Source organism: Tauraco erythrolophus, chromosome 16 (genome assembly GCF_009769465.1).
Source record: "Tauraco erythrolophus isolate bTauEry1 chromosome 16, bTauEry1.pri, whole genome shotgun sequence".
Classification (NCBI taxonomy): Eukaryota; Metazoa; Chordata; class Aves; order Musophagiformes; family Musophagidae; genus Tauraco; species Tauraco erythrolophus.
In genome coordinates, this window is record NC_141480.1 from 20,730,792 (window position 1) to 20,756,433 (window position 25,642).

A 25,642-nucleotide genomic window follows, 5' to 3' on the forward strand; every position below is an offset into this window, starting at 1 on the left:
TTTGCATAGTCCCTCCCCGCAGCTGCGCTCCTCTAGTATCGCGCGGCGCGGTCGCCACCCGTGGGCCGGCTATAGCCCAGCGGTTACTTCGGCTGCATTGTGTCCTGCCTTCATGGCGCCCCGACAGGGGATCGAACCCGCGGGCACCCCTGGCCCATTTTGCCGGGACTTTTTTCCCGTCTCCTTGTTTTTTTTTTTTTCTCCTCCTGTTTTTCGGTCGTTCGCCGGCGGGAGCCGCCGCGGGCGCCCGGAGCTGCAGCGCGGGGGGTGCGGAGGAGGGGGCGTCACTCGGGTGCCCGCCCTTCCAGGGCTGGCAGGGCACCGCGTCCTGCCCAGGGCACCACTCCGGCTGTGCGGGGTTGATGTGGGAGGGGTCTGGTAGCGGGAGAGGGATTCACCCCCTGTCCCTTCCCGGGCTCCAAAGCGGTCGGAGCGGTCTCTGGCCCGGTCGGACCCCCGTCCCCTCATGCCAGGGCCGACAGCGGCACCTCTGCCAACGCCCCATTTAAATCGGGGACAAAGGAGCCCAAAATATGGTTTGGACCTGCAGTGGGAGAGAGGGAAGGCGGGGGCTGCCCCCTCCCCACCCCCCGGCATCGCCTGGCTGGAGATGCCCGCAGCGGCGCGGCTGGGAGCACCCACTGCCAGGGTGGCACTGGGCCAAGTTCATCCCGAGGGGGCTGAGATCTGAGAGAAAGGGCCACACAGACGGCGGGTCAGTGCGGATGGAGCAGGAGGAGGTGCTGGAGCAGGGGGTGCCCTCAGCCCACAGTGAGGGGCAGCGGCCCCCGCAGCCATGGCAGACTTGGTGGGGCACAGACCCACCGCAGCCCGGGGAGAAGCCCACACTGGAGCAGAGATGGCCGAGCCTAAAGGAGGGCGTGGAGAATGAGACTCAGGACAAAGTAGAGGTGCATCGAAGTCCGTGGAAACACCCACACCGGAGCAGGTGGCAGCTCCCTCTGCCATGACTCTGTTCCATGCCATGTCCAGCCCCACCGCTGCCAGCCTCACACTATGGGGCACCCTGTTCCCCACACGAGGCACAGCTTATTATTTCCCCCAAATCGGTTTATTTGCTATTTGCTGGTGGGTGGGAGAAGCACCAGGCGGTGGGTGCCCAGCCCAGGCACCTTCTCTCTGCCCACACAAACAGACAATCACAAAAGTTTAAGACAGTTTTATTACATCTACAACATTTACACATCACATCCAAGCAAAAACTGGAGGGGACAGTCTCAGCACAGCCCCACAGAAGAAAGCTGGGGAGGGGCACACGTGCTGCCCTGCCCAGAGCAGAAAGTGGACGGCTTGGGGGGCAAGAAGAGGACACCAGCAAGTGCTGGGAGGGCAGCATCCAGCAGGCCAGGGTTCCAGGAGCTGGAGAAGATACTGGAGGCATCAGTACTTGGGCCGTTTCACCTCAACCCTAGAAGAGACAGAGGGGCAGGATGGAGGTGAGGATGCAGGCAGACAGCTCCGTCCCCCTCTCATCCAGAGCTCAGCACCCAGGTCCACACTTTCACCCCACAGAACACCACAGGAGGCCCAAGAGCTCCTCAGGGCACGCAGCGGATGGGGCAGAAATGTCTGGTCAAGGAAGAGCCCCAACATGGCCCTGGGGCCTGCTCAGCACCCACCCACGGCCCAGGGGAGAGGTGCCCTGTAGGCTCTGCTGAGCTGAGCAGGGCAGGAGCACCCTGATGGGGGCCAAATGGGGGGCCAAGTGTTCTCTGCTCTCCTTCCAGCCTCACTGCCAAGAGCCCGCAGGGAGGTATTGGCCCCCTGCAGCCCCTGGGAGAGGTGGAGACAGCCAGGTCCCAGCACCACCCTGCAGCCAAGCCCAGACCAGAGACAACTTTACTAACCCATCAGCCTCCAACTTCTTCCTCTTCTCGATGATCTGCAGAGAAAGCACAAACTCCTGTTACCCTCAGGGTAGGTGGCTGCCCACAACAGCAGCAGAGGGGCTGTAGGGTGCAAGATGCACCCAGGGAGAACTGTAGCCAGGCCAGAGCAAGCTGAGGTGAGATAAAACAGTCCACAAGCTGCTTGAGGTCTGGAGAAGCTTGGCCTGTGTCCCCTTTGCTCCATTTTGGCCATCAAGGACCCTCTGTTCTCACCTTCCCCCAGCCCATCCCATACTGTTGGGGTGCTCATGGCCAGCTCACCCCGCCAGCACAACCCCCAGTTCTGCCAGTTAGAAAACAGGGAGCTGCTAAACACATCTGGTCCCCTCCAAGCCCCTTTGCATGGATCTGAGCTCCTGCGTTGGACACATTCATCTGCTGCAGAGCCTGGAGCAAAGAGCCCCTGATTAGGACTGCTCCCAGTGCAACAGCTCCAAATGCAGCTCCAGATGCTCTTGCAAGGTGCAAATCCAGCTTTTAGAGAGAGCCAGCCCTGCTGCGCACACACACTGGCAGTGTGTGCCTGGCTGCCAGGACATGGGCTGGACTGAAGCGCCGTGCCTAAGACAGCAAGGGCAGGACTAGGTGGGAGCTCTCCTGGCAGCTCACAGCCTGAACAGATGACACCCCAGCACCGGGCACTCACCGCACTGATCTTCTTCCACTGCCGGTCCAGCTCTGCCTTGTCATTCGTCTCCTTGAAGCGCCGGGTTTTGCGTCCCTCAGACATCTTGATCCCATACTGGAAGGCCGCCCTGGGGAAGGGGTGAGGCAGAGCTCAGCACTCGCAGGGCGCCCACAGTCCGCCAGGGGAATGGACACATCCGCCCCAGAGCCCACCTGGGACCCCGAAAGCAGCAGCTGGGCAGGAGTCCTCAAGAGTGACGCTAAAAGTAAAGATGAGCCACCAGGCCCAGGACCCACAGCTCCTCCTGGGATCCTCACCAGGGGAACCCCCTTCTCAAGTCAAGCTCCCCCAGGACCCGGGTATGGCCAGCACGGCCACCCTCACCCAGAATCCTCCCTCAGCCCTTCACAAGGGCTGCACTCACTTGGGCAGAGCCTCTTTGTTGTTCATGTATTCGCTGTACTCCTCCTGGGTGTCGAAGTCCCAGCGCCCCAGAGGTCCCTTCTTGTTACCCTGCAGCAAAAGAACAAGGAGCAGCTCCTTAGGCAACGCTGGCCACAGCTCCTCACGCAGCCCCACGCACCCAGGCAAGATCTCCATCTCCCACTGGCCCCAGTTCAACAGACTTCCGCACCCAGTCTGGCCTTGGCTCTGTGATCCCCTCCCAGAGAAGCTCCAGACAGAAGATTCTGTGGAAGAGGTAGTTGAGACCCCACACCTCTTGGTGAAGTACCAGAGTGCCACACATTTTCTCCCTGGTACGACAGATCCCACCCAGACCCAGGCACGCAGCAGATCAGCAAACCCCAAAACACATTCAGCACCCAGCTCCAGGGCATCCAGCCCCTCGGCACAAGCCTGCTCCTCTCCCGTGGGATCCTCTCAGCCTGCACTGCTGCCTAGTTCACTGGCAGGTCTTAAAAGCTGGTGACAACATACCTGATCCATTTTGCTGTAGTCCACCTCCTCATCGCTGTCCACAGCCATATCATCCATTCTGCAAAAGGAAAGAAGAGCAAGGAAACAGCTGGGAGTGTGTCCATGGAACACGGATCAGGACCTCGGAGCCATCTCTCATGGCCTCAGACTGAACGCACTCAGTTCCTGGACCAGAGAGAAGTTCCCCCAACCGCAGGCCCTGCAGGTGAGCTGTACCATGAGGGCATCCAAGACCGCAAACGCCAAGATGACTGCGCAGGCTGAAGGCTGTTCCCTTTTCTGCTGAGGGACCTGCTCTGTGGCCAGAGCTCAAGGAGCACCTGAATTACCAGGGAACCCAGCAGACTCCCACCCACCTCAGCCTCTCCCTGGCAAATGAGGGGCAGCAGGCTCCAGGTAGCCATTTATAGCAGAGACCAGGTAAGAAAAGGCCAGGTCTGCCAGAACCATGGACTTGGGGAGCATTTTGCAACCCCAAACAAAGCCAAGCCCACTCCTCCCAACAAGCAGCGGGGCTGCTGTTCGAAGTTCTCGCTGCCAGAGAACAGCAGCCCCATGGCACACCCTGCTCCCAACCCGCAGCTTCTTGTTGCCTCCTTACGTAGCAGGGTAGCACTCGGCGTAGCTGTTGGACATGCCGAAGAAGTCCCCCAGCTGCTTCTTGTCTTCTGGCTTCTTCAACGTGCCAACAGTCAAGGAACGCAACGCCACGCAGCCTTCCAGCTGAGAGCTGTGCACAGCCAGGCAAAGAGCCGTCTCCCACCCTAGCACAACCGCATCAGGGGCTGCAGAGCTTGTATTTGGTGTATGAGCAGCAAGGTTTGGGCAGCATTTCTCTGCTACAGGAGGAAGACCCTTCCCACGTGAGGAAGGACAGTCACATACTTGGGGAAGGCCTCCCTGCAAGGAAAACCTGGCCCTGCAGTCAGCCAGGCTGGCACAGGCAGTAAAGGATATGACTCTGCTCCTTCCCAGCCAGCAGCTCCAGCAAACTTCTCGTTGATGGATTTGATGAGTTCCTTGGCGGAGCCAGGTCCTGGAGTAGAGAGAGCAGCAGGCTGAGTTTTAGGGGAGGAACAGCTCACCACAATACACACTGGGCTGGGCACAGCCTCCTTCTGCACCACCATTCACTGGGATGGAGCAACGGGCAGAAGGACAGGGCGCGTACGAGGTAGAGGAGGAGCCAGGAGAACACTGAGGAGCAGTAAAGCAGCTCAAGCACAGACAGGGGCAGGCTGACCCTAGCAGACCCTGAACTCTCCTCAGCTTACAGCCAGCATGAGGTTGTTTAAGCTGGTCTGCTGCCAGGGATGGACCTGCACACACGTTCCACCCTGCAGGCACAAGACTTTTCACCCCAAAACCCTCACAGCAAGCAATTCCCTCTGACGTAGCAGTCTGGGAGCGCAGGGAGCTCCCGCCGGCCAGCGAGCCAAGCAGTTCTGCAGTCTGCAACCCCCTACGGCCTCGCTCAAACGTCCAGCCTCGTGCAAATGTCCACACCACCTGACTCACCTTTGTCGACGTCCGTGGGCTGTAAAGAAAATGAGAGACACTGTGTCGGCAAGAGGGCTGAAGGCAGGCCAGTGCCAGCGCTGCACACCTTGCAGCTCCACTTTAAGACTGTGGCAAGCACAGAGCTGAACCATAAAAGCTACTGGCTTGTGCTAGTCCTGCCCTGCTTGCTGAAGGACAGGGCAGGCACCCAGCCACCCACCAGCCCCTGGCTGGAGAGACAGAGCTCAGCAAAAGCTGAACACGTGTGGGAGCACGAGAGACACCCAAAGCCACCAGAGTGGCCCCATGTCCTGGTTTTAGCTGGGACAGAGTCAGCTCTCCTTTTTAGCAGCTAGAAGAGCTCCGTGTTTTGGTTTTACTCAGAGGCTCGCTCTGAGGAGAACGTTGATGGCAAGTTGATGTTTGTGGTTGGACCTGAGACTGCAAGGACTTTTCAGTGTGCCATGTTCTGGCCGGAGTGCAGAAACATGGCGGGATAAGGGGGGAGCATAGCTGGGACAAGGGGGCCACGATTCCCCTTGTGATTTGTGGTGGAACTTCAGATTGAGGCCAAACTGGCCAATCAGTATTCCATATCATGCAGCGTCATGCCCAGTGTAAAGGTGAAGGACAGCCGGACAGAAGGGCTTTTGAGCTTTGGCTCTTTTGTGCTTTTGCTCTATTGCCTTTTTGCCCCCCTCTCTCTCCCAGTACTCCCACTCTCGGAGTACTCTCTCCCCACCCCCCCCCCCCTCCCCTCCCTATTTCGGGCCTCGCATTCATCCGGGATTGCAGCTTCGGGACGAGACGGGCTGCAGATAAGAGGGGGTGGTGAGCATCTACACTGTGTATTACTTATCTGTATTAAATTGTTCTTATCTCAACCCACAGGTCTCCTGTTTCTCCTTTGGTTCTCTCCCTCATCCCTGGGGGTGGGGGAAGGTGAGCGAGCGACTGTGTAGGGTTTGGTTGCCAGAGCAGCCTAACCCATGATACCCCACCAACCCCACAGCTGCACTGCCCAAAGGACAGAGATCAGGTGGGACAGTCCAGGCTCCTCAAGCAGAGGCTCACCTCATCATCAGCCTTGGGCTTCTCGAAGTAGCTGTGCCTCTTCTTTTCCTCCTCGCGCTCCCGGTCACGCTCCCTGTCCCTCTCGCGCTCCCGGTCACGCTCTCGGTCCCTGTCACGTTCCCGGTCCCTGTCACGCTCTCTCTCACGGTACCTCTCCCGCTCCTTATCCCGTGGCATCTTTGCCGTGGAGGGCACATAATCCCCGATGTCTTCAAAGATGCTAGAAGTGGAAAAGAGCCTGCAGTTATGGGTGCTGCAAGAGAAGAAGCCACAACCACCTCCCTTTGACTGGAACCTAATAAAGGAGCACGCAGCACCGACACCCAGAGCAAAGGACACCCACTAGAACTGGCTTCTACATCTCTCAGAGGTATCACTGCATTTCTGCTCTCTTTTGCTGCCTGGACCTGCTTCTTGTGGTCCAGGACAACAAAGAGCCCTTCCTTGCCTCAAGCCTGAAATACAAAAGAAGAGCTTGCCTCCAGCCTCGTCCTAAAAACCACAGGTCCAAAGAGGCAGCTCGCTCCAGATGTGCTAAACCCAGCCCTCTCCAAACCTGGTGGGCCAAAAAGACATTCCTTAGGGCAGAGAGCTGTGACCCCACAGCCTGTGGGAAGAGAGGCACTTACTTCATATCAGCTTCAGGGGGCTTCTTCTCATCCAGCTTCCCTGCAAGGACACAAGAGCAATAAGAGGCACATCATCCACTCTGCCACCTGCACTGCTTCCTTGTCGCCAGCTTGGTTTCCAGGCCCCACGAGTGGGAGGCCTGGAGGATGTCCTCCTACCTTTCTCTTCAGTTACAAACATGGTATCTAGCCCTTTCAGGAAGCCACTATATCCCTCTCCAGCAGCACACACCTCCCCAAGCAACTGGGCCGTAACCAGGGCGCAGCACGAGCCACCCTCGCAGCTCTAACTTCTCAGCAGCCAGTGCCCTGCGCTCCCACCACGGAGCATCCTGCCTGCAGGATGCAGCGCTTGGGGAACTGTAAGGAATCGCTGTCCTCTAAGTCCTCTTCACGCAGGGGAACGCAGCAAAGCAACACACATCTCCTTCTCTTGGGATGTGCTTCCAGCACTAAGTCCTCCTGCTTGGCTCCCTTCAGCTCCTACCTTTGTCTTTCTTCTTCAGCTTCTTGTTGCGGGTCCCCTGCCTGAGATAGGAGAGGATCTGCGTCAGTTTGCTGATGACAATGTCGTTGGTGGTCAGCGTGGTCTGCGCCTGAAAGAGAAATCCCCGAGGAAGCATCCGACTCCCTCGACAGGGAACCCCTCTTGGCAAGACCTGCTGTGGCCAATTCAGACCAACGCGGTCAGGCAAGCTGGACACAAGCCGGGTACCTCCATGGTGGGACAGTCAGCCTTGCTCCGGATCAGCGTGGTTGGGATATCTGTGTCGGCATATTCATCGTCCAGATCGACCACGTAGGCCATCCTCCCCGGCAGGAACAGCTCGTTCCGCTCGTAGGCTTTGTTCTTGAACAGAATGCGGTAGATGTTGCGACCTGGAGGAGCAGGAAACGCATGGGAGAGCTGCTCTTCTGGGGGCAACGGACAAGCCCATAGCAAAGTACATTTAGTTTATCAGAAACATCAGAATCACCTCCTAAGAGACATGCTTCCTCCAGCACTCAAATTCAGGATGCCTACACCTCAGACTCTCCTCCCTCAACGACTAAAGGTTTTCATTCCTCCGTTCACCCAGGATTTCTCCCACATTCACGGCACGACACAAGGTGGGGAACAGCCACACTCACACAGCCTTACCCAGCCGAGTCTTGAATTCGATTTTGTTCTCAGGATCTTCATCTTTCCTGAAGAGAAATGGAAAACAAACAAGTATTATGCTAAGTGTATGCCTCCTCTGTACCCTCCTCTCCAGGAGGCAGCTGCACTCAGGAGTGCCAAATCCTCAACCACTCACTTAGTTTCCTTCTGGGGCTTCTCCATCATTTCCTCCTCTTCTTTCTCCTTGCTGGCAATCTCAGCCCGTACCTGGCCACAGAGTAAATCCATGCATTGCAGACCAATCCATGCCACTGCTGCCCATCAGAACCAGTAAGCCCACATAAACCAGCCCCTCAACCCTTCATAAATCTCCCCCAGAAAGAGGAATCCACACTGACAAGACTGAAGCACCCCTAAGTGGCAACTACTACCCTCTGCCCACCGTCCCTGCCAGCGGGAGTGGACAGGGCAGACGAGCAGCACGGTGATACCTGTGCTCACCTTCTGCAACAGCGCAAAGTCCAGACCCTTCACCAAGTGAGTGTGCTCCATGTCACCACCCAAGAACTTGGACTCCTGGATCAACTGTCTCCTCTTCTCCGCAGCAGATTTATCCCTGTGCAACAACAACGGAGCCTGTTACAGGACAGCCCCTCTGGAGCGGACCGGCAAGACAAGGCCATGCTGCAGGCTCACGTACGCCTCTGCCGTCGGCCCCACAGCTCTGTAGTTGGCAGTTGTGCTGATCAGCTCCGTTTCCTCGTAGTCCTTGTTCACACCATCTCTCCTCTCCTTGGCTCGATCCCTGTACTTCTCAGCCAGCTCCCTCTCACGCTCTATCTCCTGCTGGCGCAGCTTTGCGTAATAGCTGGGGTTGGAGAAACAGCTCAGGGTTAGAGTGACACGTTCACCCTTCGATGCACTGGTCAGGTGACAGCCCCCAAGGCCCCCCACACATCCGTTGTGCTCCCAACCCCTTCTCCAAAAACGTACTACAGCACCATGGGACACAACATGCCTGGAGGACACCGAAAAAGATCAAACTGCTCTACTGAGGCTCACTAAAGAGCTCAGTCTTCCCTTCCAAAGGGAAAAGGTCGAGTGCGGTCCTGCAGCCCAGATGTGCCCCAAAAGACAGTTCCACCACTGCCCTGCTCTGCCAGACACCTGCAGAGCTGCTCCCATTTCTTCCAGAGGTGAAGCTTCACCCTCATCCTGCTGCTGCTGTCCCACATCTGTTTGCACAAGCAGTGACAGTGACTCAGGCCAAGCTCTTCTCAATCTGCTTGGGTCTAAAGCTCAAAATAATCCAGGCCACTCAGGGTCCTCTTTGGTTGCCCAAGAGCTCAGAAGCTGTTTCCATGGGAGGCACGTGATGTACAAAGACAAGTCCCGATGCATTGCTTTTCCCATTTACCTTTTCTTCTTCCTTCTGCGAGCAGCTGGATCTTCATCTTCATTGTACTCCCGGGGCATCCTGGAAAAGGGTGAGAAATGACAGGTACAGTCTGCAGAGCCACACAAACGCAGGTGGTTAGACAGAACAGTCCCTCAGACAGAGCAGGGCACCGAGATGCTCAAGGATGGGAATGGTACAAGCCCATTTCTCCCTAATTCCACTCTGTCAGCATAGAAAGGAGGGGGAAAGCACTGATTTTCACAGAACAAAAGTTAAATGTGCCTCCTGCACAAAGCGTCTGAACCGCCATGCAAGACTTGCTCTGTTATTCACGGTAGTCCTGATCCATCTGTTTCTCCACGTAACACACGTACATACTGCTTGCACGGATCCAAGCACAAAGCAAGGCTGAGGTCTGCTCCTCAGGCCCTGTCTGCACACTCATGAGCAGAAGCCTCTGTAGATACCCCGCTGCAGGGGCAGAGAGTCAGGCAGGAACAGAGCCCCAGAGGGAAGGTGGCCGTGCTTTACCCCACAGTCCTGCGAAACAGAGTCCTACTTACTCATGGTGGCGAGATTTGGATGGTGGCGCAGATGTCGGCGCAGCCCGCGGGGTCATGAGAAGCTTTCTGAAGTCTTCATTGGTCAGCTTGGACCTTCAAGGAAGAAGGGAAACAGAAACCGTCATCCCCAACGATCTTCGGCAGCCTGACAGCTTCTGAGGAGGCAGAGGGTTTGCCAGCATGTCCTGCGTGATGGAGCAGGACACGGGGTCCCCGTGGAGGGAGCCCAAAGGCTGCGCTGCAGTAGTCATTCCCAGTCTCTAGATGGGAGAGCTGGCCTTGGGTCCCATAATCCTAGTCCAGTCCCACCCCAGTGCCCCAGTGCAGTACTCACTGGTGGAAGGAATGCGAGTCGTCCACATCATGGCCATCGGGGGCCAGAGGGTTGGAGAATGGTTCATCTGGGGGGACAGGAGGAAAGAGAGTGCTCCGAGTCAGCCTGCATGGCTTCAGCCCCACTCCCACCACCACGATCCCGATCCTCCCATCCCGGTCCCCGCTCAGGAGCAGGGAAGAGAGCAGCGTCCATCCACCACCCTGCTCCTCCGCCAAGCCCAGGCCACCAGCACCCTGGGGCAGGCTCCCCAGGGCACAAAGGGGTCTCGGTGTCACTGCCCACCATGACACCTTGCTGCCCACCCCCCGAGCGACTCTGCACCCTCCTGATGAGTGCTCTAGTGCCCCCCCGGGGGTGCCCCTACACCCAGCGTCCTCCCCCACCTCCCCAGACTACTCGTGCGTTCCCCCCCACCCTCAGAACGGCCCCGGCCCCAGAGCGGACCCCACCGCAACTCCCCCCCACCGGGGTCTGTCCCCCCTCCGCCCTCCCGGCTTTGTCCCACGGCCCCCCGAGCACCTCCTCGCCCCCTGGGCTGCCGCGGGGCCCCATCCCAAGAGGCCCCATCCCAAGAGGCCCCCCCAACTCCTAATGCTGCCGCCTTCCCCCAGCAGGGGCTGCTCCCCTCATCACCCGGGGGGTGTCCGTGACCCCCGGGGGCTCGCCCCGCTCCGCACCGCCGCCCGGTGCCCCGATCCCAGTGCGGGCCTACGCCGCCACCCCCTCCCCCGGGCCGCTCTCTCGAGTGCCGCGGCACCCCCCGCCCCAGAGCCGGCTGCCGCGGCCCGGAGCCCCGCGCAGTCCCGCGTCCCCCCCCGCCCCACTCACTGTCGCGCTCCGGCATCGCTGCGCTCCGTCCGGCTCGGCAGCCCCTCGCCCCGCCGCTCCCCTTCCCAGCACACCCCGCGGCCGGGAGGGCGCTCTGCCCGCCCCCCCGCTCTCATTGGCTGGCAGCGGGCCGGCGGGCGCTGCGATTGGCGAGAGCCGCGATTGGCAGGCGCCGGAGCCACGCCTCCGTGTTGGTGTCAGGGTCGGCGAGAAGATGGCGGCGGCCGCCACCGTGAGGGGCATCGGGGGCGGGCTGGGCCGCGGCCTGCGGGAGCTCCGCGTCCACCTGTGCCAGCGCTCCGCGGGCAGCCGCGGCGTCAGGTGAGCCGGGAGCCGCGGGGCCTGGCAGCGGGCGGGCAGCGGGCTGCCCTCAGCGGCCCCCGCTCGGGCCGGGCGGGCTCAGCCGCGGGTTCCCCCTTCCCCCCCCCAGGGACTTCATCGAGCAGCACTACGTGACGCTGAAAAAGGCGAACCCGGATTTCCCCATCCTGATCCGCGAGTGCTCCGGCGTGCAGCCCAGGCTCTGGGCTCGCTACGGTGAGTGAGGGGGTGCCCGCTGGGGGCACGGCCGGAGGGCACCGGGAGCGAGCGGCGGGGCCCCGCGGGCGCAGCAGGGCGGGGGGTCGGCGGTTACGGGGAGGGACTGGGGAGACGGCAGGTGCCACAAGGCAAGGGGGGACTTGGCTTCAGAATGGCTTTAAACTGGAAGAGAGGAGATTCCGATGGGATCTAAGGAAGAAATTCTTCCCTCTGAGGGTGGTGAGGCACTGGCACAGGTTGCCCAGAGAAGCTGTGGCTGCCCCATCCCTGGCAGTGTTCAAGGCCAGGTTGGATGAGGCTTTGAGCAACCTGGTGTAGGGGAGGATGTCCCTGCCCATGGCAGGGGGGTTGGAGCTGGATAACCTTTGAGGTCCCTTCCAACCCAAACCATTCCATGATTCTCTAAGTGTGTTCCTGCTGCCTGACCTGGCAGGAGGCAAAACAGGGACGTGCGGCTCAAAAGGTGGTTTGTCAGCTTGTGGCTGTGGTCTCCCACCCCTGTAGGTTTCCTGTACAGAAAAAATGTTTTCTGGTTTTTCTTTGCTTTCACTGCATTCTCAGTGAAATACCAAGGAGAGGGCAGAAAAACTGCTCTGTAAAAGCTTGGTTTTCTTCTTCAAGCCATCTGGGCTAGGTAAAAAAATCATTTGGAAACTTTGTTTCAAAGAGATGCAGTGACTCTTTAACCACCAGTTTCCCCACTGTGAGCACACAGGCCAGCAGAGCCTGCTGGTACACATCTGTCTGTGTGTGACCTGCAGTGAAACACACCCCGGGTAGGGGCTGCTGTAGGAACAGCAAGTTTTTCGGCACTATTTTGCTGAAGTGTTGGTGAGGACCTTGATATGAACAGGCTGAAAGCCACCAGGTCGCTTTGGGATGTGGTGGTGGCCTCTGCACAGCTGAATTTAACAAAAAAGAGGCAAGGAAACGTGTTAGGCTGCATTGGCTTCTCTCCAAGGGAAAGGCTGAGAATAAAGAGATGGTGGAAATGATAACTTGGGCACAGGGAGACACACTGTGGGGAGTGGTGGGTGCAAAAGGGTGGTGGTGGGAGCCTGGGCTTTGGCACTAGTGGCCTGTAGGAAACTTTAAGCAGGGCTTTGGGTTGCCCTTGCACCAAAAAAGGACAAAGGCACCTACCCCCTCTCGCACTCTGTTTTTCCTGCAGAGTTTGGCAAGGAGAGAAGCGTGCCGCTGGACAACCTCAGTGTGGATGAAGTGGCAAAGGCCTTGGAGAACATTGTGAAAAGCAAGGTGTGAAGACAGACAGTAAACGTGTGCGTGCTGAAGACTTGACTGATTGATCTTTAATGTAAAAAGTGTATCTTTAACTTATCAACTGCATAAACACAACGTGCTCACCCGGAGCTTCACATGTTGGGTTTAAAGCCGAAAGGAGACGCTGGAGGGAACGGCTGATGCAGGAGGGTTTATACACCACCTCTACCACCTCCGTGGCACCAGGGGCTTGTCTGCCTGGGCTGCAGCTCAGCTCTGCCCCTGCACCACCCTGGGGAGGCACGGGGCAGGCTGCTGGTAGCTGCGAGGTGGCGACAGGGACGGAAACAGCTGTATCTTGCCAAGGACCAGTGTCCCTGTGCAGCTGGCACTGGTGCTCAGAGCTGGTGGTTAGATTCTGATTAGCCCTTGGGAAAGCAGGGCACGGGGGAAACAAATGGTTTACTCCTCCTCAGAGCACAGGGGGAGGGAAGGGAGATGATACGGCCTAGGAGAAGGCAGGTAACGTGGTATGGCAGGCAGTGAAGGCGGAGGCTCCCAGGGGCTGCCCAACCATGTCCAGGAGTGCTCGTGCCCGCTCCTGGAGTTCTGGCGTGCTCTGGTGCTGCTCAAGGGCCCGGTGCCCGCCTTGCCTGACGAAGTCAGCAGCAGCCTGTGTGAGAGGAGAGGGGTGAGAGCTGGCTGGCTGCCGCCCGAGTAGCTGCTACAGCTGATCCTGCCTGCCCAGAGCCACCACGGTACAGCCCAGGGAGCGGGGCAGAAGGAATTCCCCAAAGCCCTACCACACACTAAAGTCCCAAGCAGGTAAATCCAGCTGTGCTGGTCGCTGGCTGGGAATGCACAGAGCTTTACGTAAGCACAACTGGATCAAAAGAATTCCCCCCATAATAACCCCAAAGGGTACAAACCACCTGCCCAAACCCCAGTCAGTGAAAAGGAATGCCCCAGAGACACAAAAAGGGCTTCCACCTTCTGCACCACGCCAGAAGCCCCCCTTGAGGCACGTGCCTGGGTGCTGAGGAGTGGGGGGCTAGTGTGGCAATGACAGAAGGCACTTATTTAAATAATAATGATCCCCATCCCTGGCTTTATGATCTCGTGCTTGATTCTGGGGCGGGCAGCCCCCGCTCTTACCTCTGGGCAGTGCAGGAAGAGGAGGTGCAGCAGCTCGAGGCACTGTCCCACCGCTTCGGGGTCGGGCAGCGCCAGGGTGGGCAGCAGCAGGGGCAGGGCAGGCTCCCAGTGCAGCTGCTGGCAGTAGGCTGGCCCCTTCTCCGCTATGTTGCACAGAACTGTCAGGACCTGGACGGAGAAGCCATGTGAGGGAGTGAACAATGAACACTCTGTGAGTGGGCAGACTCCTGACAGACTTAGGAGGGGTCTAAAAATCCTCCCCATGTCCTCCCTGGAGCTCCTGCCAAGTGCTTCCCCGAAGCCATGTGCCCACCAACCAGCTGGATTGTTAATGCTCTGTAAAAGCCTCCTCCATCCCCACCCTGAGGCACTGTTCATCCCACTGCCAAGCAGACGCAGCCGTACCACCCGCCCCTTGGCAGAGCATCCCCCCAGGACCCTCTACAGCTTTAGGGTCTTCCAAAAGAAGGTAGCAGCAGCCTCCCCGAGCCCGCTCCAGGTGCTGGCAGGCCTGGCACCAAGTTAACATCTGCCTTGTGACCCCTCTTCTGCCAGGACAAGACTCTGTCAAGGGTAAATACAGATGTAGTGACATCAGGGGAGGTAGATGGTGACTCTGCCACAACACGGGACCTTCCACCAAGCTGTTGGTACTGCCCCAAGCCAACCTCTAACTTGAACGCCGTACGCCTCGGGTTTGCGTTCCTGAAAGTCCAGCGCTACCCCCAGACCTGGGGCACAGGGCATGGTCTTACCAACACACTGGCCATCTGGGAACAGGGCAGGAGCTGCAGCAGGGCTGGGAGCAAGTCCAGGGAGAGCAAAGCGGAGCAGAAGAAGGGCTCGTCCGCTAGTGTGGGCAGAGAAGGAACGTGTCACAAGAATGACCGTTTCCAAGTGAGGTCTCTGTGGCCAAGGCGCCACGAGTCTGCCAGCAACGAAGGCAGGTCCCGCAGCAGCTCTGGCTCTGCCAACAGCCCCACGGGACGCTCACCCGTGAGGTTGTTCAGCAGCCAGAGACACTCTGGTACGATGAACGGGTGCTGCTGGAGGAAGCGCTGCAGGATGAGGAAGAGGGCGATGAGCAGGCGCTCGTCCTGCATCCGCGCTTGGCAGCCCGTCTCCTCCGCCAGCAGGTTGCCGAGGCACCGCAGCACTGGGCACACGAGCTGTGAAGGTGGCACACGCAGAGTCGTTCAGCCCAACCGCGTGCCCGCAGCAACGCCCCGAACAGCCAGCATCCTGCCCGCGTCTTACCAGCTCCAGGCCCTCGGGAGCGTCCTGGGGGATCTCAGAAGCCAGGTCGAGCAGAAGCGAGGCGAGGGCAGGCACGGCCCCCAGCGACAGCAGTGCCCCGCTGGCCGTGTGGCTGCAAAGAGGAGGGACACCGTGGCTGCTCTTGGTGCTCAGAGAGGGAAAACTGCCGCAGCCCTCACCAAACAACGGGGCCTGGGAATTCCGAGCGCTCTCCTGAACCACCACAGGGCATGTTCCCTGTTGGAACAGCAGCTCGTTTCTGAGCTCATTGAGAGAGAGTTTAAAAGGCTGTGGAAAACAGATCCACTGGAATTATCTGTGTGAGTCTGGAAACAACAGCCTCCATCCTTCGAGTACCCACATGTTCCTTTCTGCTGGGGCTGCTGAAAGAGATGGCACCAGAGCAGCCATGCCAAGGCAGGCTGAGATTGTTGGCAGGTGACACCGGGCCAACCCCAGAAACACGAGGATACAGGGAGCTTGTCGTGGGGAGTGCGGGGCGGGGGACAACTCCAGGCATGGGGAGGCAACTGGGAGGGGGGTTTCAGAGGAACGGCCACCTCAGGTTTATCACCTGTTACCACCCTGTAAAGGAACTCGGACATCCTGCAAAGTGCGTGCTCAGATACGAGAGCAGGAACGCCCAGGACGGCAGGGAAATTGCTTTCCCATGGGAAAGGGGCAAGGGGAGGCAACCCAGGTCCCCTCACAGGACCCTGGGCCTTCATGCCTGTTTGGCTGCCCCCAGGGAACTCAAAATGAAGAGAAAAGCACATTTACCTACAAATGATGTAGTGGAGACACCACGCAAACTCCACAGCTGCTCCTATCCCAGCCTTGAGGCCGGAGCACACCAGTCGAAGCATGTGCTGGGGGAGAACAGAGTCCAGAACCAAGCTGGGGTCAGAACAGCAGAGTTAACAGAGGCCAGAGCACAAGCAGGACAGAAAACGGACAGGGAGACGCTAGCCGTGGCCACCGAGCAGGGAGCTGCTCTCCCCCTTACTGGTGGCCACATGCTCCAAAAACACACCTGGAAGAGGCTCTTAGCTAAGGGCTGTAGCCTCAGATACCAGTAAGGCACAGCACACGCTCTCCCTGTCCGTGGCAGGGCCTGGGGGCACTCAGGACACCTTGGCTGGGGCCACACTTTTGGCACTGGGGGCTGTCAAGCTGATCTTTTCCTCCACAGGAGGAACGCAGCCAGAATTCCCCCGCGAGCCTACCCTGCTCAACGCTGTCCTTCACCGAAATACCAGAGCTGTCTGCTCAGATGAGGCTGAGGGAAAAGAGTCAAGCCCTGTGCCCCGATCTGCTACTAAACCTCCATAACTCTGGGAGGATTCTGCTCTGAACTATTAATATCACTGGGCTGGGAAAGGCGCCGTTGTCCCTGGCACGCAAATACCACGCCGGGCCCCAGGGCCCATCCTGATGCAGGGTTCAGAGGCTCAGACTCACGGTATGATCTCTGTGGGGGCTTCCTTGGCTTGGAGGAGCTGCGAGAGGACGTAGCCCAGACCTTCCAGCACAGCCTCGTGCGGGGACTGCAATCAAACAGAACAAAGCTAATCCTGCGTGACAGAGCTGGGGCATCCCAGGGTGCCAGCTGCCGTGCCGGTGAGAGGGCGATACCCCTTTGTAACACCAAAGCGAGCAGCTGAGCGGCGCAGTCTCTCCACGCCTGGAGAAGAGGGGGCACAACGGGGGACCAGGAGTGATGGAGCAACCTCAAAGCTGAGCTGTGCCCCCTCCCCACGCTCAGGCGGGCTGCAGCTGTAGGGATCCAGGAGCCCAAACACAGCCCCACTGCTGCTTCCAGCGTTCGGATCTGCAAACGCGGCCCCGCTCGCTGGGTTGGCCTCGTATGGACCCAAGCCGTGCAGAGGGGAGAAGCCTGCAGCTCCCCCCGTGTTACAGACTGTTTACTGGCAAGCCAGTTACGGATGTGAGAGATTCAGCTGGAGAAGAGCATAAGGTGGTCACCTGAGCCCCAAAAACAGAGTGCAGGAGAGCCCACAAAAGACCCTCACCCGCAAGGAAGAGCCCTCTGCAGAGGGGTCTCTGCCAGTGGCCACAGCTGGAAGGAGAGCTGGTGACTCAGTAGTGTCAGCCAGTGTCTGAAAAGCATAAGAAAAGGTGTCTTTCTAGGGCAGGGCAGAGGAAGAGTGTGGCTGAGCTATTTCACCCACCTGGATGCAGGATGCCAGCACTGGAATGATGCCCTGAGGCAGAAGCTGCTTCCTCACAGCTTGGCTTTCCACTACCAGGTTCCCCAGCGTGTACAAACACAGCTCCTGAAACACACCCGAGAGAGCAGGTCACCTCTTCCGCACTCCCCAGCGGCACCCTGGCCAGCCAGCAAGGCCTCTAGGTTCCTGCACCCCAGGACTAGGGCACGCACTTCCCCTGAGCGGGGCAGAAGCTGTCTTCAGAGGGGTAAACATAGATGGATACTGCTGGACTCTCCAGCTACCCCGTTCCCAGCTGGATCAGCTTCAATTTTTCCTTTTTCTGTCTGGCTTAGGTTGGGATCTGATCACTTCTACTTTGGAGGTTCTTCAGGCTTCTAATTATTGCTATGACATTTCCCTGAGACCCCTCTAATTCCACAGTGTTCTCCTGGAGACTGCCCGTGTGCTGCTTTAAAACCCGACCATCCCTTTGGGGTGGCTCCTCATCCTGTCCCTTCGCTCCCATCCTTTCTGCTTCTCAAAGGAGGGCTGCACAAGGGGCACTGCTCGGTGCCTGGCAAAACACACGGGCATCCCAGAGCTACTCCAACTGGTCACTCTTTTGCCCGGATCACCCGGAGCCACAGGAGCTCTGCTTTTCCTCCCGACCCGGACGAAAGCCTGCCCGCTTGTTGTGTGAAGGTGAGCTGCCAAAGTAGCTATCCCTGCTTCCCAGCCTGCAGCCGCTCATTCCTTTCACTTTTCCAAGATGTTTTAAAAAACTAAACTGAGCTGCATCTGGTATTTCTGCCTCACCCACCACACAGACAGCAAGGAACCTCCAGCCTGTGTCAAGAGGCCGGGCCACACGTCTGATGATGGAGTCCCAGTGCCACAGCCTGCAGCCCCTGCTTCCCCAAACGGAGCGTGGAGCTGAAGAGGAGGAACCCATTGCAAATGGGGCAAACCACTGCGTCCTGGGCGGCGGCAGGAGGGTCCACCTGGCCCGGATGAGGCTTGGGAGCATTTAAGAGCAGCCTGCAGCTACCTGGAAGGAGGTGCAAACACGATGCACCTTGGTGTTGGGACAGGGCACGGTGAAAGGGGTCTCCATGTTTCCAAGACTTAGTCAGATAAAGCCACGCTGCCCTGGGCTAGCACCGGGGACAGTCCTACTCCAAAGGGAAGGCTGGACTCGAGACTTCCAGAGGGCCCCTTCCCACCAGCACTCCTATGTGAGCCATGTTAGGCTAACGCTGGCCAAAAGAGGTCAATACCCAACTGCTACCAAAGGATTATCGGGCACCAGAGCCCTGGCAAACACATGCACGGATCTTACCGTGAACTCAACACTGTGTCCTGAGAGGTAGGTGAGGAGATAGGAGGTCACTGGCAGACACGCCTCGGCCACAGCGGGGTCACTGGAGTGGGAGAGCTCGTGGAGACAGCGGGCTGCCTCCATCTGCATGTCAGCCAGGCTGCTGGTGAAGAGCCCGATGAGTGTCCGAATGCTGCCATCCAGCCTGGTGGAACCCAAAGGGTGCTGTCACCTCCTGCCTTCCCACCCTTGGCCACACACCTGCTTACCCAAGCAACGAGTGGAACAAAGGGCCACTCTGGACATGGCCTTGATAACAGCCATGCAGTGCCAGACCTGGGCTGACCTGACAAACTTCTGCTGAGTCTCCTTGTTCTGCAGAGCCAAGCGGAGGCAGCTCAGCGATCTTCTCCTGTCCTCTGAACCCCTCTGCACGCCTCTGAGCAGCTCAAGAACCTATCCGAAAATCAAGAGACGGGTGAATTTCAAGCAGTTCCAGGGTTAAGATTTCATCCCGTTCATCCCGGAGGCAAAAGAAACCCAGGGCACAAGTTCAGATGGTCACAAAGAACCTTACTGTTTCTCACTGTGTCTGGCAGTGACTCAGAAAACACTCCCAAACCCACCTCCACTCAGGCTCCTCTACATGCCTAGAGGCTGGGGAAGGCCCCAGGGATGCCCACCACCACAGAGAACATCACGTTCTTCACCTCATCGTCTGAGAGAGGTTCTGGCACGATCTCTGCTCCATCCTGTCCACCCTCTTCTGCTGCGGTGTCCTCCCGCAGAAGCCGTTTGCTGACCAGCTGCTCCTGCCGCCGGGCCTTCCTGAGAGCTGGGATCGAATTGGTCCCCGTCACCACCTGCCTAGGTCACGATGCTTTTCCATCCCACCAAAGAGCCTTATTCCTTTTAACGGGGAGAGACTGCCAGTTCCTCCCCGCATGAGCCAGGGAGGGACGCAGGAGGCAGTGACTGCATCTTGACAGAGGTGTGAGGACCAGAGCGGCCGTGCTGGGAGGGACCCAGGGCTGGTTTTACATGGGCGAGACCTTGGAAAACCCAAACTGCAGCGAGGTGGCGGAGGAAATGGGGCATCCAGGGCAGAAAACCCACGCGGATTGGAAAAAAAAAAAAAAAAGGCTGTAAAACGTTTCCCCGAGAGGGCACAGATGCCAACCATGCCATCCACCCCGGGATGTGCGGCCGGACGGGGCCGGGGCTCTGTTCGGGTCCCGCCGTGGGGCAGAGCTGGCGGCCAGGGGGGTCCCACCAGTGCCCCCCACCCGCGGGGCAGCCCACAAACCCGCCCGGCCCCGTCCCGTCCCGCCGCGCTGCCCCGGCCCCGCCCGGGCAGACCCCGGCCCCGGCGCGGACCCGCCTCTCGCTCCCGCCGCCGGGCCCGCAGCTCCTCCGCGCCGCGGCCGCTGGGCCCGGCCCCGCGTCGCCGCCGCTCCCACATCGCGCCGAAAAGGAGGAGGAGGAGGAGGAGGAGGAGGAGGAAGCGCCGGGGCGGAGAGAAAGGCCGCGCCTGCCCGCGGGGAGGAGCCCGCGCCCGGGGCGGGCCGCAGCGCGGAGGCGCCGGCGGCGCCGTCTGGTCCGCGGGCAGCCCCGGGAAGGGGCTCTGGGGCCCCTCCGTGCCCCCCCGAGGGCTCGGCCGGTCCGTCCGCAGCCCGAGGAGCCCCGTCTGCCTCCCCGGCTCCCAGCCCGGGAGGATGAGGATGAGGATGAGCCCATCCCGGGGCACCGCCGCCATCCCACCGCTGCAGCTCCGCTGCCGTCGGCGGCCGCGGCGCTGGCACCGGGGGTGGGGTGCGGGGACACAGGCACGAGTGTGCCCGTGAATTGAGGAGTTTAGTGTGCTTGCTTGACGTGACCAGGCTGCCGTTAGCACAAGGATGAGTGGGCAAAGCAGGAATTCCTGCTTTTCACAAAAGATGCTGTAACTTGGCTGACTGCAAACAGGGGTACGGGATGCGCCCAGACCGCTGGTTTTAGGCACAAATACCCCACTATAAAACCATAAAATCAGCTACAACAGGCAAAACAGAGCACTGAAAGTCGTGTAACGTGTTTGCTTATCGAAGATGAACCGCGGAACGTGTAGGGTGTTTGATGAGATTCCTGTCTAAGCTGGCTGCCATCTCAGCGCAGGCGCGTTTTGCCGGGTGCGGACCCTGTGCTCTCCCCGCTAGCGACAATAAAGGTGCTTTGGCTTGCAGGCTGCCTGTGAGTCAACTCCTTTGAATCACACCGTGGGGAGAAACCAGCCAGAGGGTGAGCTCCTCTTCTGGCCTCGCAGGGCTGGAACCAGCTGGCTGCCAGGCTTGGATAAGGTTTCTGTCCCTGTAAGGCTCGATTACATGTTTGGTGAAGCCAAAAAAGCCCAGAGACACCAGAAATGGAAAGACAACAGGTCTCGGTGCCCTGGGATCTTCCCCAGTGGTGATGAGAACAAGAAAGTCATCACCCCAAAGATGGCTCCGAAACCACACGTCTTTGAAGCCAGATGTGGCTGGCCACTGAGGAGAGAGAAGAGCTTGTTTTTCCTCAGAAAGGCGTTTGGGGGAGTTTGCAGCTGGTGCCCGGAAACCAGCAATTCAAAAGTACCAGGCCCAGACAGAGCTGCCAGCCTCACCGAAAGGAGCAGTGAGAACTCCGAAGGGCTGTGGTGATTTTTCCGTGATGCGCACGGCAGTGGTTTTGTGTAACCCGAGGATGAAGAACAGGAATCATGGAATGGCTGGATCCCTCTGTGCAAGGAATTGCTCAAGGAAAGGCAGCAAAAGCAGCGCAGGGCTCTGCCTGAGATTCCAAGGACAAGAAAACGAGCTGTGGTAGGTGTGATGACCAGAAGGAGACCTTCCCTTCAGCCACCCCGGCAGCAGAGTGCCGCAGCGGGTGCGACAGGCTGCCCCAGCTGTGTCTCTCTGCGATGCTGTGTTAACAACAACCCACCGGGGCTTGCGTCTTCTAGCCGTGCAATTTCGTTGCCTTTCTGAAACCCTCTCTGAAATCCACCACAGGCAGAGAAATCCCTGGGGAATCAAAAATCCCTGACGGATCTCTCCAACTGGTAGTCTCTGCTCGCTGATGGGGAGCGTTAACATCTTGGTGTGGGCACGGCCACCAGCTGCCGAAGGAGCACGGGGCAAGCGATGTGAGTTCCTCAGCCAAGCCAAGTAGCCATCTGGCCGAGGAAGCTGACCTTGGGTGAAGAAGTGCCCTTCACAGCCTTGCGCTGCGCACACAGTGGATGGGAATTTGTCCCATCCCCATCCTACATGGGACACAGGCATCTCAGCATGGTCTGGATACCAGATATGACAGTCCTGTACCCTTCTGCATTGCCTCCTGCGGGGTCCCCAGCACCCGGCGGGCTCCAAGACACAGCAAGCCCAGAGCAGCTGGAAGCAAAGGTGTGTTTGGGCTGGTCCCCAGAGTGCATTTAGGGCACCTTTACCACGCTCTCTTCTCTGATCCTTCCTAGGAAAGTGAGCAGCATTGACACTTGGAGCAAAACCCTTCCCAGACCGCAGCTGCAAGAGCCCCTTGCCGCAGGGAAGCGAAGCAGAAGTGACTTGGGTGGTTGCTGCGTGGCGTCTTGCTTCCTCGTGGCACAGCCGGCCCCATCCTGCCCAGGAAGTCACGCAGCGGGAGCAAGGGCAGCGCCCTGGAGCCTGCCTACACGTGCCCACCAGCCTCAACTGCGTGCATCTAGACGCCGGCAGGACGGGCTGCGGAAGCACCAACGGCAGCTGGCAGACACCTGCAGGCACTGGGATCTCTTCAAGCTGGAGGCAGGGGAGGATCAGGCACAGGAGAGAGCCGAGCACTGGCGGAGCGCTTGCACCTAAGCCCTGGATTTGGCAGCAGCTAGAGGAAGCAGCTGTGGGGCAAGGAAACATTCCAGTGCGAGCTGACTGGTGAGTCACTGGACAAACCCACCCCCTCTTCGTGCTGCACCCCCCCAGCGAGGGGGACTTCGAGCAGGTGCTGGAGGAGAGCTTCTCCCCGGGAGGGTGGTGCAGCCCCGGGATGGCACAGAGTGCCAGGGAGAGCTCTGTCCTTGGAGGTTTTTGAGATTTGGCCAGAAAAAGCTGTGGCTGGTCAGGGCTAGTGCCAGCAACAGAGCTGCTGGAAGCAGGAGGTTGGACTGGAGACCCCCAAAGACTCCTCACCACCACCGCCCTGTCTGGGTGCTCGGACAGAGCTGAGTCAGCACATTCTTAGGAACTTTTAATCTTTGCTTGCTGCTTTTTTGCCAGCTGTTGGTAAGACCCTCCCGCCAGCTGGACGGCAAAGCAGTAGCTGGTGCTGACAGAGGTGCGCACGGACCCTCGGAAATTATCTTCTGCCGTCCCCTTGGAGGCTGGTAGTGAATCCAATTTCTGAGTGAGAAAAAGGAAAATATGAAGCGCTCTGTTGCAATTTCCTGCCCCGGATTGCAGAGCGCGCCACGCAGAGAAGCAGAGCTGTGGCTCTCCCATCCTGCGGTCACACCGATATGTTTGGCTTCGTAACTGCATTTCGAGTTTCTCCGGATCCGTAGGATTTCCTGGTTGCTTGGGAACGGGAGCCTCTGCAGCGGGGCAGCCCAGGCGGGAGAGCGCAGAGCCTGGTGCCTGCTGCCTCGGGAGGAGCCACCCTGCCTTGCTGGAGCCCTGCTTTTGGGGTGGGGTGAGACCAGTGCCACCGGCTGCCTGCCAAGGAGCGGGTGGCACAGGTGTAGCGCTTGGCTGTTCCGCTGGTGATTTGAGCTTTGCCCTGAGTCACGGCTGAGTAGCCAGGCGGGTGCTGGTGGGGCACGCTGGACCCGTGTGAAGGGCAGTCGGGCAGGAGCGATGAGGGCAGCGCTGTGTCCCTGAGGGGTGGCTCTCCGGGGCTGAACCTGCCCAAGCCAGCCACCCCGTTGGCTGGATCCGAACGGTCCCCTCAGCTGCCACGGGAGTGCTGCCTTTCACCATCGCTCTCCTCATTTCTAGGTTGGTCACCATGGTTGTGGCTGTTCTCCTCCTCCTGGGGCTGGGGCTGTTGGAGGCAGAAGGCAGGTGTTTCTTCAATCGCACTGAGGAGCACTGTGTGTGCTACAACCTGTCCCAGGAAAGCATAACCAGCATCATCCAGTGCCTCCCAGCCTCTGTCGTGGAGTTTTGGGGGGGAGAGCTGGAGAGATACATAGCTTTCCCCATCAGTGACCTGGACGCCTCTGCCATTGACATGCTGGGCTCCCTTGTCATCAGAAAGATAATTTTTGGTGATCTCCTGGTGCCTGAGATACTCCTTGCCCGAGTCCTGAGGTTCTTCTCCTACACCCAGGTGCAGGAGCTGGTGTTCAAGAGCTGCATTTTCGAGGGAAGAGGCAACTGGGAGGAAATGGCTGGTCAGAACTTGCCCGTAGTGTCCCTGCACTTCCACAACGTGACATCTGCCCCGCTGACGGGCCGCGAGCAGGACTTCTCTAGTCTGAGCAGCTGGCTGGAGACCCTGCAGGAGCTGGCTGTCACGGGCTCCCACCTCACCAGCCTACCCTGTGGCATCGGGAGGGTGTTCACGGCTCTGCGCTCCCTGGACCTGGCACAGAACAGCCTTGGGGATGAGAGCGTGATGCTCGCCTTCTGCAAGGGGGCTTTCCCTCAGCTCCAGGTGCTGAGCCTGCAACGCAACAACCTGACGTCCTGCCACCGCGTGTGCAAAAGCGTGCAGCTGCTGCCTGAGCTCCAGCATCTAGATCTCAGCCAGAACAAGTTCATGGCAGACCAGTCCTCCTCCTGCCAGTGGCCAGTGTCCCTCCGAATTTTTAACTTGTCCAACACGGGCTTGGATGAAGTCCTCACGCCTCTGCCTCCCAGTCTAGAAGTGCTGGACATGAGCTGCAACCACCTCCATGCTGTAGACATCTCCCTCAGCTCCCTGAAGAAGCTCTTCCTGAGCCAAAACATGCTGCAGGCTCTCCCCTCCATCAGGAATTACCCCATGTTGGACACCCTCCACCTAGACAACAACTCGATTACGGAGCTACCATGGGATGAGGTGAAGCTCTTGGGGCACCTGCGGGACTTGGCTGCGGCTGGCAACCCCTACCACTGCTCGTGCTCCGGGGCCGGGGAGCTCCAGGCACTGGCGGGCAGGGGACACCTTGGGCAGGGCTGGCCCCAGGGCTACACGTGTCACTCCCCGCCTCGCTACCAGGGCAGGCTGGTGAAGGACGTGCCGGTCTCGGTGCTGCAGTGTGACGCTGCTGCGGTGATTGCCCCTGTCTGCGTCGCCTTCATCCTCCTCGGAGTGGCCGGGGCTGTCTGCCTGGTCAGATCCAGGCCCGGGCTCATCCGGCCCTGCTGCAGAGCGTGACGGAGACGTGTGACCATTCCCACCAGTGCTTCCCACAGGGGCTCAGCCACAGGGGCTGTGTGGTGGTTTAGCCCAGCCGGCAGCTAAGCTGCCGTGCAGCCGCTCGCTCACCTCCTTCCCCTCCTCCCCCTCCTCGATGGGGTGGAGAGGAGAAAAATGTAAAAAAGCCCTGAGGGTTGAGATAAGAACAGGGAGGGATCACCCACCGACCACGGTCCCGGGCAAAACAGACTCGGTTTGGGGACAAATCGATTTAATTCCTTATCAGTTACTTCAGAGAGGGTAACGAGAAACAAATCCTGATCTTAAAAACATCCCTCCCTTCTTCCCATCTCAACTTCTTTGCCCCAGTGTCGCGGGGATACAGGGAATGGGGATTTACAGGTCAGTTCCTCACACGCTGTTTCTGTTGCCCCTTCCTTAAAGGGGGAGGACTCCTCACACTCTTCCCCTGCTCCAACATGGGGTCTCTTCCCACAGGATGGAGTTCTTCATGAACTTCTCTGATGTGAGTCCTTCCCACAGGATGCAATCCTTACCCATCAGCTTGCTCTAGCATGGGCTTTTCCCTTGGAGTCAGGGCTTCCATGCGTGCAGTCACCTGCTCTGGCGTGGAGTCCCTTCACATGGACTGCACGTGCATCTCTGCTCCACTGTCCACAGTGGGGTCCTTCTCACTGAGACAACCCTCTACAAACTCCTTCAGGCACAGGCATC

The 25,642-nt window shown here is 59.0% G+C and overlaps 4 protein-coding genes across 4 annotated transcripts; 2 read left to right on the forward strand and 2 right to left on the reverse strand.

Annotated features, from left to right (window-relative positions):
* Window positions 1-1,165: 1,165 nt before the first annotated feature.
* On the reverse strand, window positions 1,166-10,969 carry IK (IK cytokine). Its single transcript, XM_086621527.1, has 20 exons — window positions 10,910-10,969; window positions 10,079-10,145; window positions 9,745-9,837; window positions 9,200-9,259; window positions 8,483-8,650; window positions 8,284-8,398; window positions 7,979-8,049; window positions 7,822-7,868; window positions 7,396-7,559; window positions 7,168-7,276; window positions 6,681-6,720; window positions 6,052-6,271; window positions 4,996-5,014; window positions 4,435-4,513; window positions 4,079-4,159; window positions 3,478-3,535; window positions 2,963-3,051; window positions 2,557-2,665; window positions 1,869-1,903; window positions 1,166-1,429 (listed from the first exon to the last, which is right to left on the reverse strand). The coding sequence occupies exons 1-20, from the start codon at window positions 10,923-10,925 to the stop codon at window positions 1,402-1,404; spliced, it is 1,668 nt and encodes a 555-aa protein (XP_086477653.1). The 5' UTR covers window positions 10,926-10,969; the 3' UTR covers window positions 1,166-1,401.
* A 154-nt stretch (window positions 10,970-11,123) lies between these two features.
* On the forward strand, window positions 11,124-12,825 carry NDUFA2 (NADH:ubiquinone oxidoreductase subunit A2). The gene is made up of 3 exons (XM_086621649.1): window positions 11,124-11,230; window positions 11,340-11,446; window positions 12,621-12,825. The coding sequence occupies exons 1-3, from the start codon at window positions 11,124-11,126 to the stop codon at window positions 12,710-12,712; spliced, it is 306 nt and encodes a 101-aa protein (XP_086477775.1). The 3' UTR covers window positions 12,713-12,825.
* A 353-nt stretch (window positions 12,826-13,178) lies between these two features.
* TMCO6 (transmembrane and coiled-coil domains 6) lies at window positions 13,179-20,036 on the reverse strand. The gene is made up of 12 exons (XM_086621437.1): window positions 19,952-20,036; window positions 19,285-19,409; window positions 18,921-19,030; window positions 18,596-18,779; window positions 17,275-17,379; window positions 16,544-16,629; window positions 15,863-15,979; window positions 15,083-15,194; window positions 14,820-14,994; window positions 14,581-14,675; window positions 13,826-13,993; window positions 13,179-13,343 (listed from the first exon to the last, which is right to left on the reverse strand). Exons 1-12 carry the CDS (start codon window positions 20,034-20,036, stop codon window positions 13,179-13,181), a joined length of 1,527 nt encoding a protein of 508 aa, XP_086477563.1.
* Window positions 20,037-23,564: 3,528 nt separating this feature from the next.
* On the forward strand, window positions 23,565-24,925 carry CD14 (CD14 molecule). Its single transcript, XM_009983059.2, has one exon. It carries the CDS (start codon window positions 23,570-23,572, stop codon window positions 24,923-24,925), a length of 1,356 nt encoding a protein of 451 aa, XP_009981361.2. The 5' UTR covers window positions 23,565-23,569.
* The last annotated feature ends 717 nt before the right edge of the window (window positions 24,926-25,642 follow it).

Bases quoted from the DNA above. Each gene is read 5' to 3' on its own strand.
- TMCO6 (XM_086621437.1), bottom strand. From the start codon at position 20,036: ATGTGGGAGCGGCGGCGACGCGGGGCCGGGCCCAGCGGCCGCGGCGCG. The intron at 16,630-17,274 runs GTGGGTGAAATA...GTTTGATTGCAG, and splicing joins TGCTGGCATCCTGCATCCAG to TCCCCGCACGAGGCTGTGCT. The intron at 15,195-15,862 runs GTAAATGTGCTT...TCCTCTTTGCAG, and splicing joins CTCCACTACATCATTTGTAG to CCACACGGCCAGCGGGGCAC.
- CD14 (XM_009983059.2), top strand. From the start codon at position 23,570: ATGGTTGTGGCTGTTCTCCTCCTCCTGGGGCTGGGGCTGTTGGAGGCA.
- IK (XM_086621527.1), bottom strand. The intron at 8,050-8,283 runs GTGAGCACAGGT...CTCTGTGGCCAG, and splicing joins ACTTTGCGCTGTTGCAGAAG to GTACGGGCTGAGATTGCCAG. The intron at 7,560-7,821 runs GTAAGGCTGTGT...CTGCTCCTCCAG, and splicing joins CGAATTCAAGACTCGGCTGG to GTCGCAACATCTACCGCATT.
- NDUFA2 (XM_086621649.1), top strand. From the start codon at position 11,124: ATGGCGGCGGCCGCCACCGTGAGGGGCATCGGGGGCGGGCTGGGCCGC. The intron at 11,231-11,339 runs GTGAGCCGGGAG...TCCCCCCCCCAG, and splicing joins GCGGGCAGCCGCGGCGTCAG to GGACTTCATCGAGCAGCACT. The intron at 11,447-12,620 runs GTGAGTGAGGGG...TTTTTCCTGCAG, and splicing joins CAGGCTCTGGGCTCGCTACG to AGTTTGGCAAGGAGAGAAGC.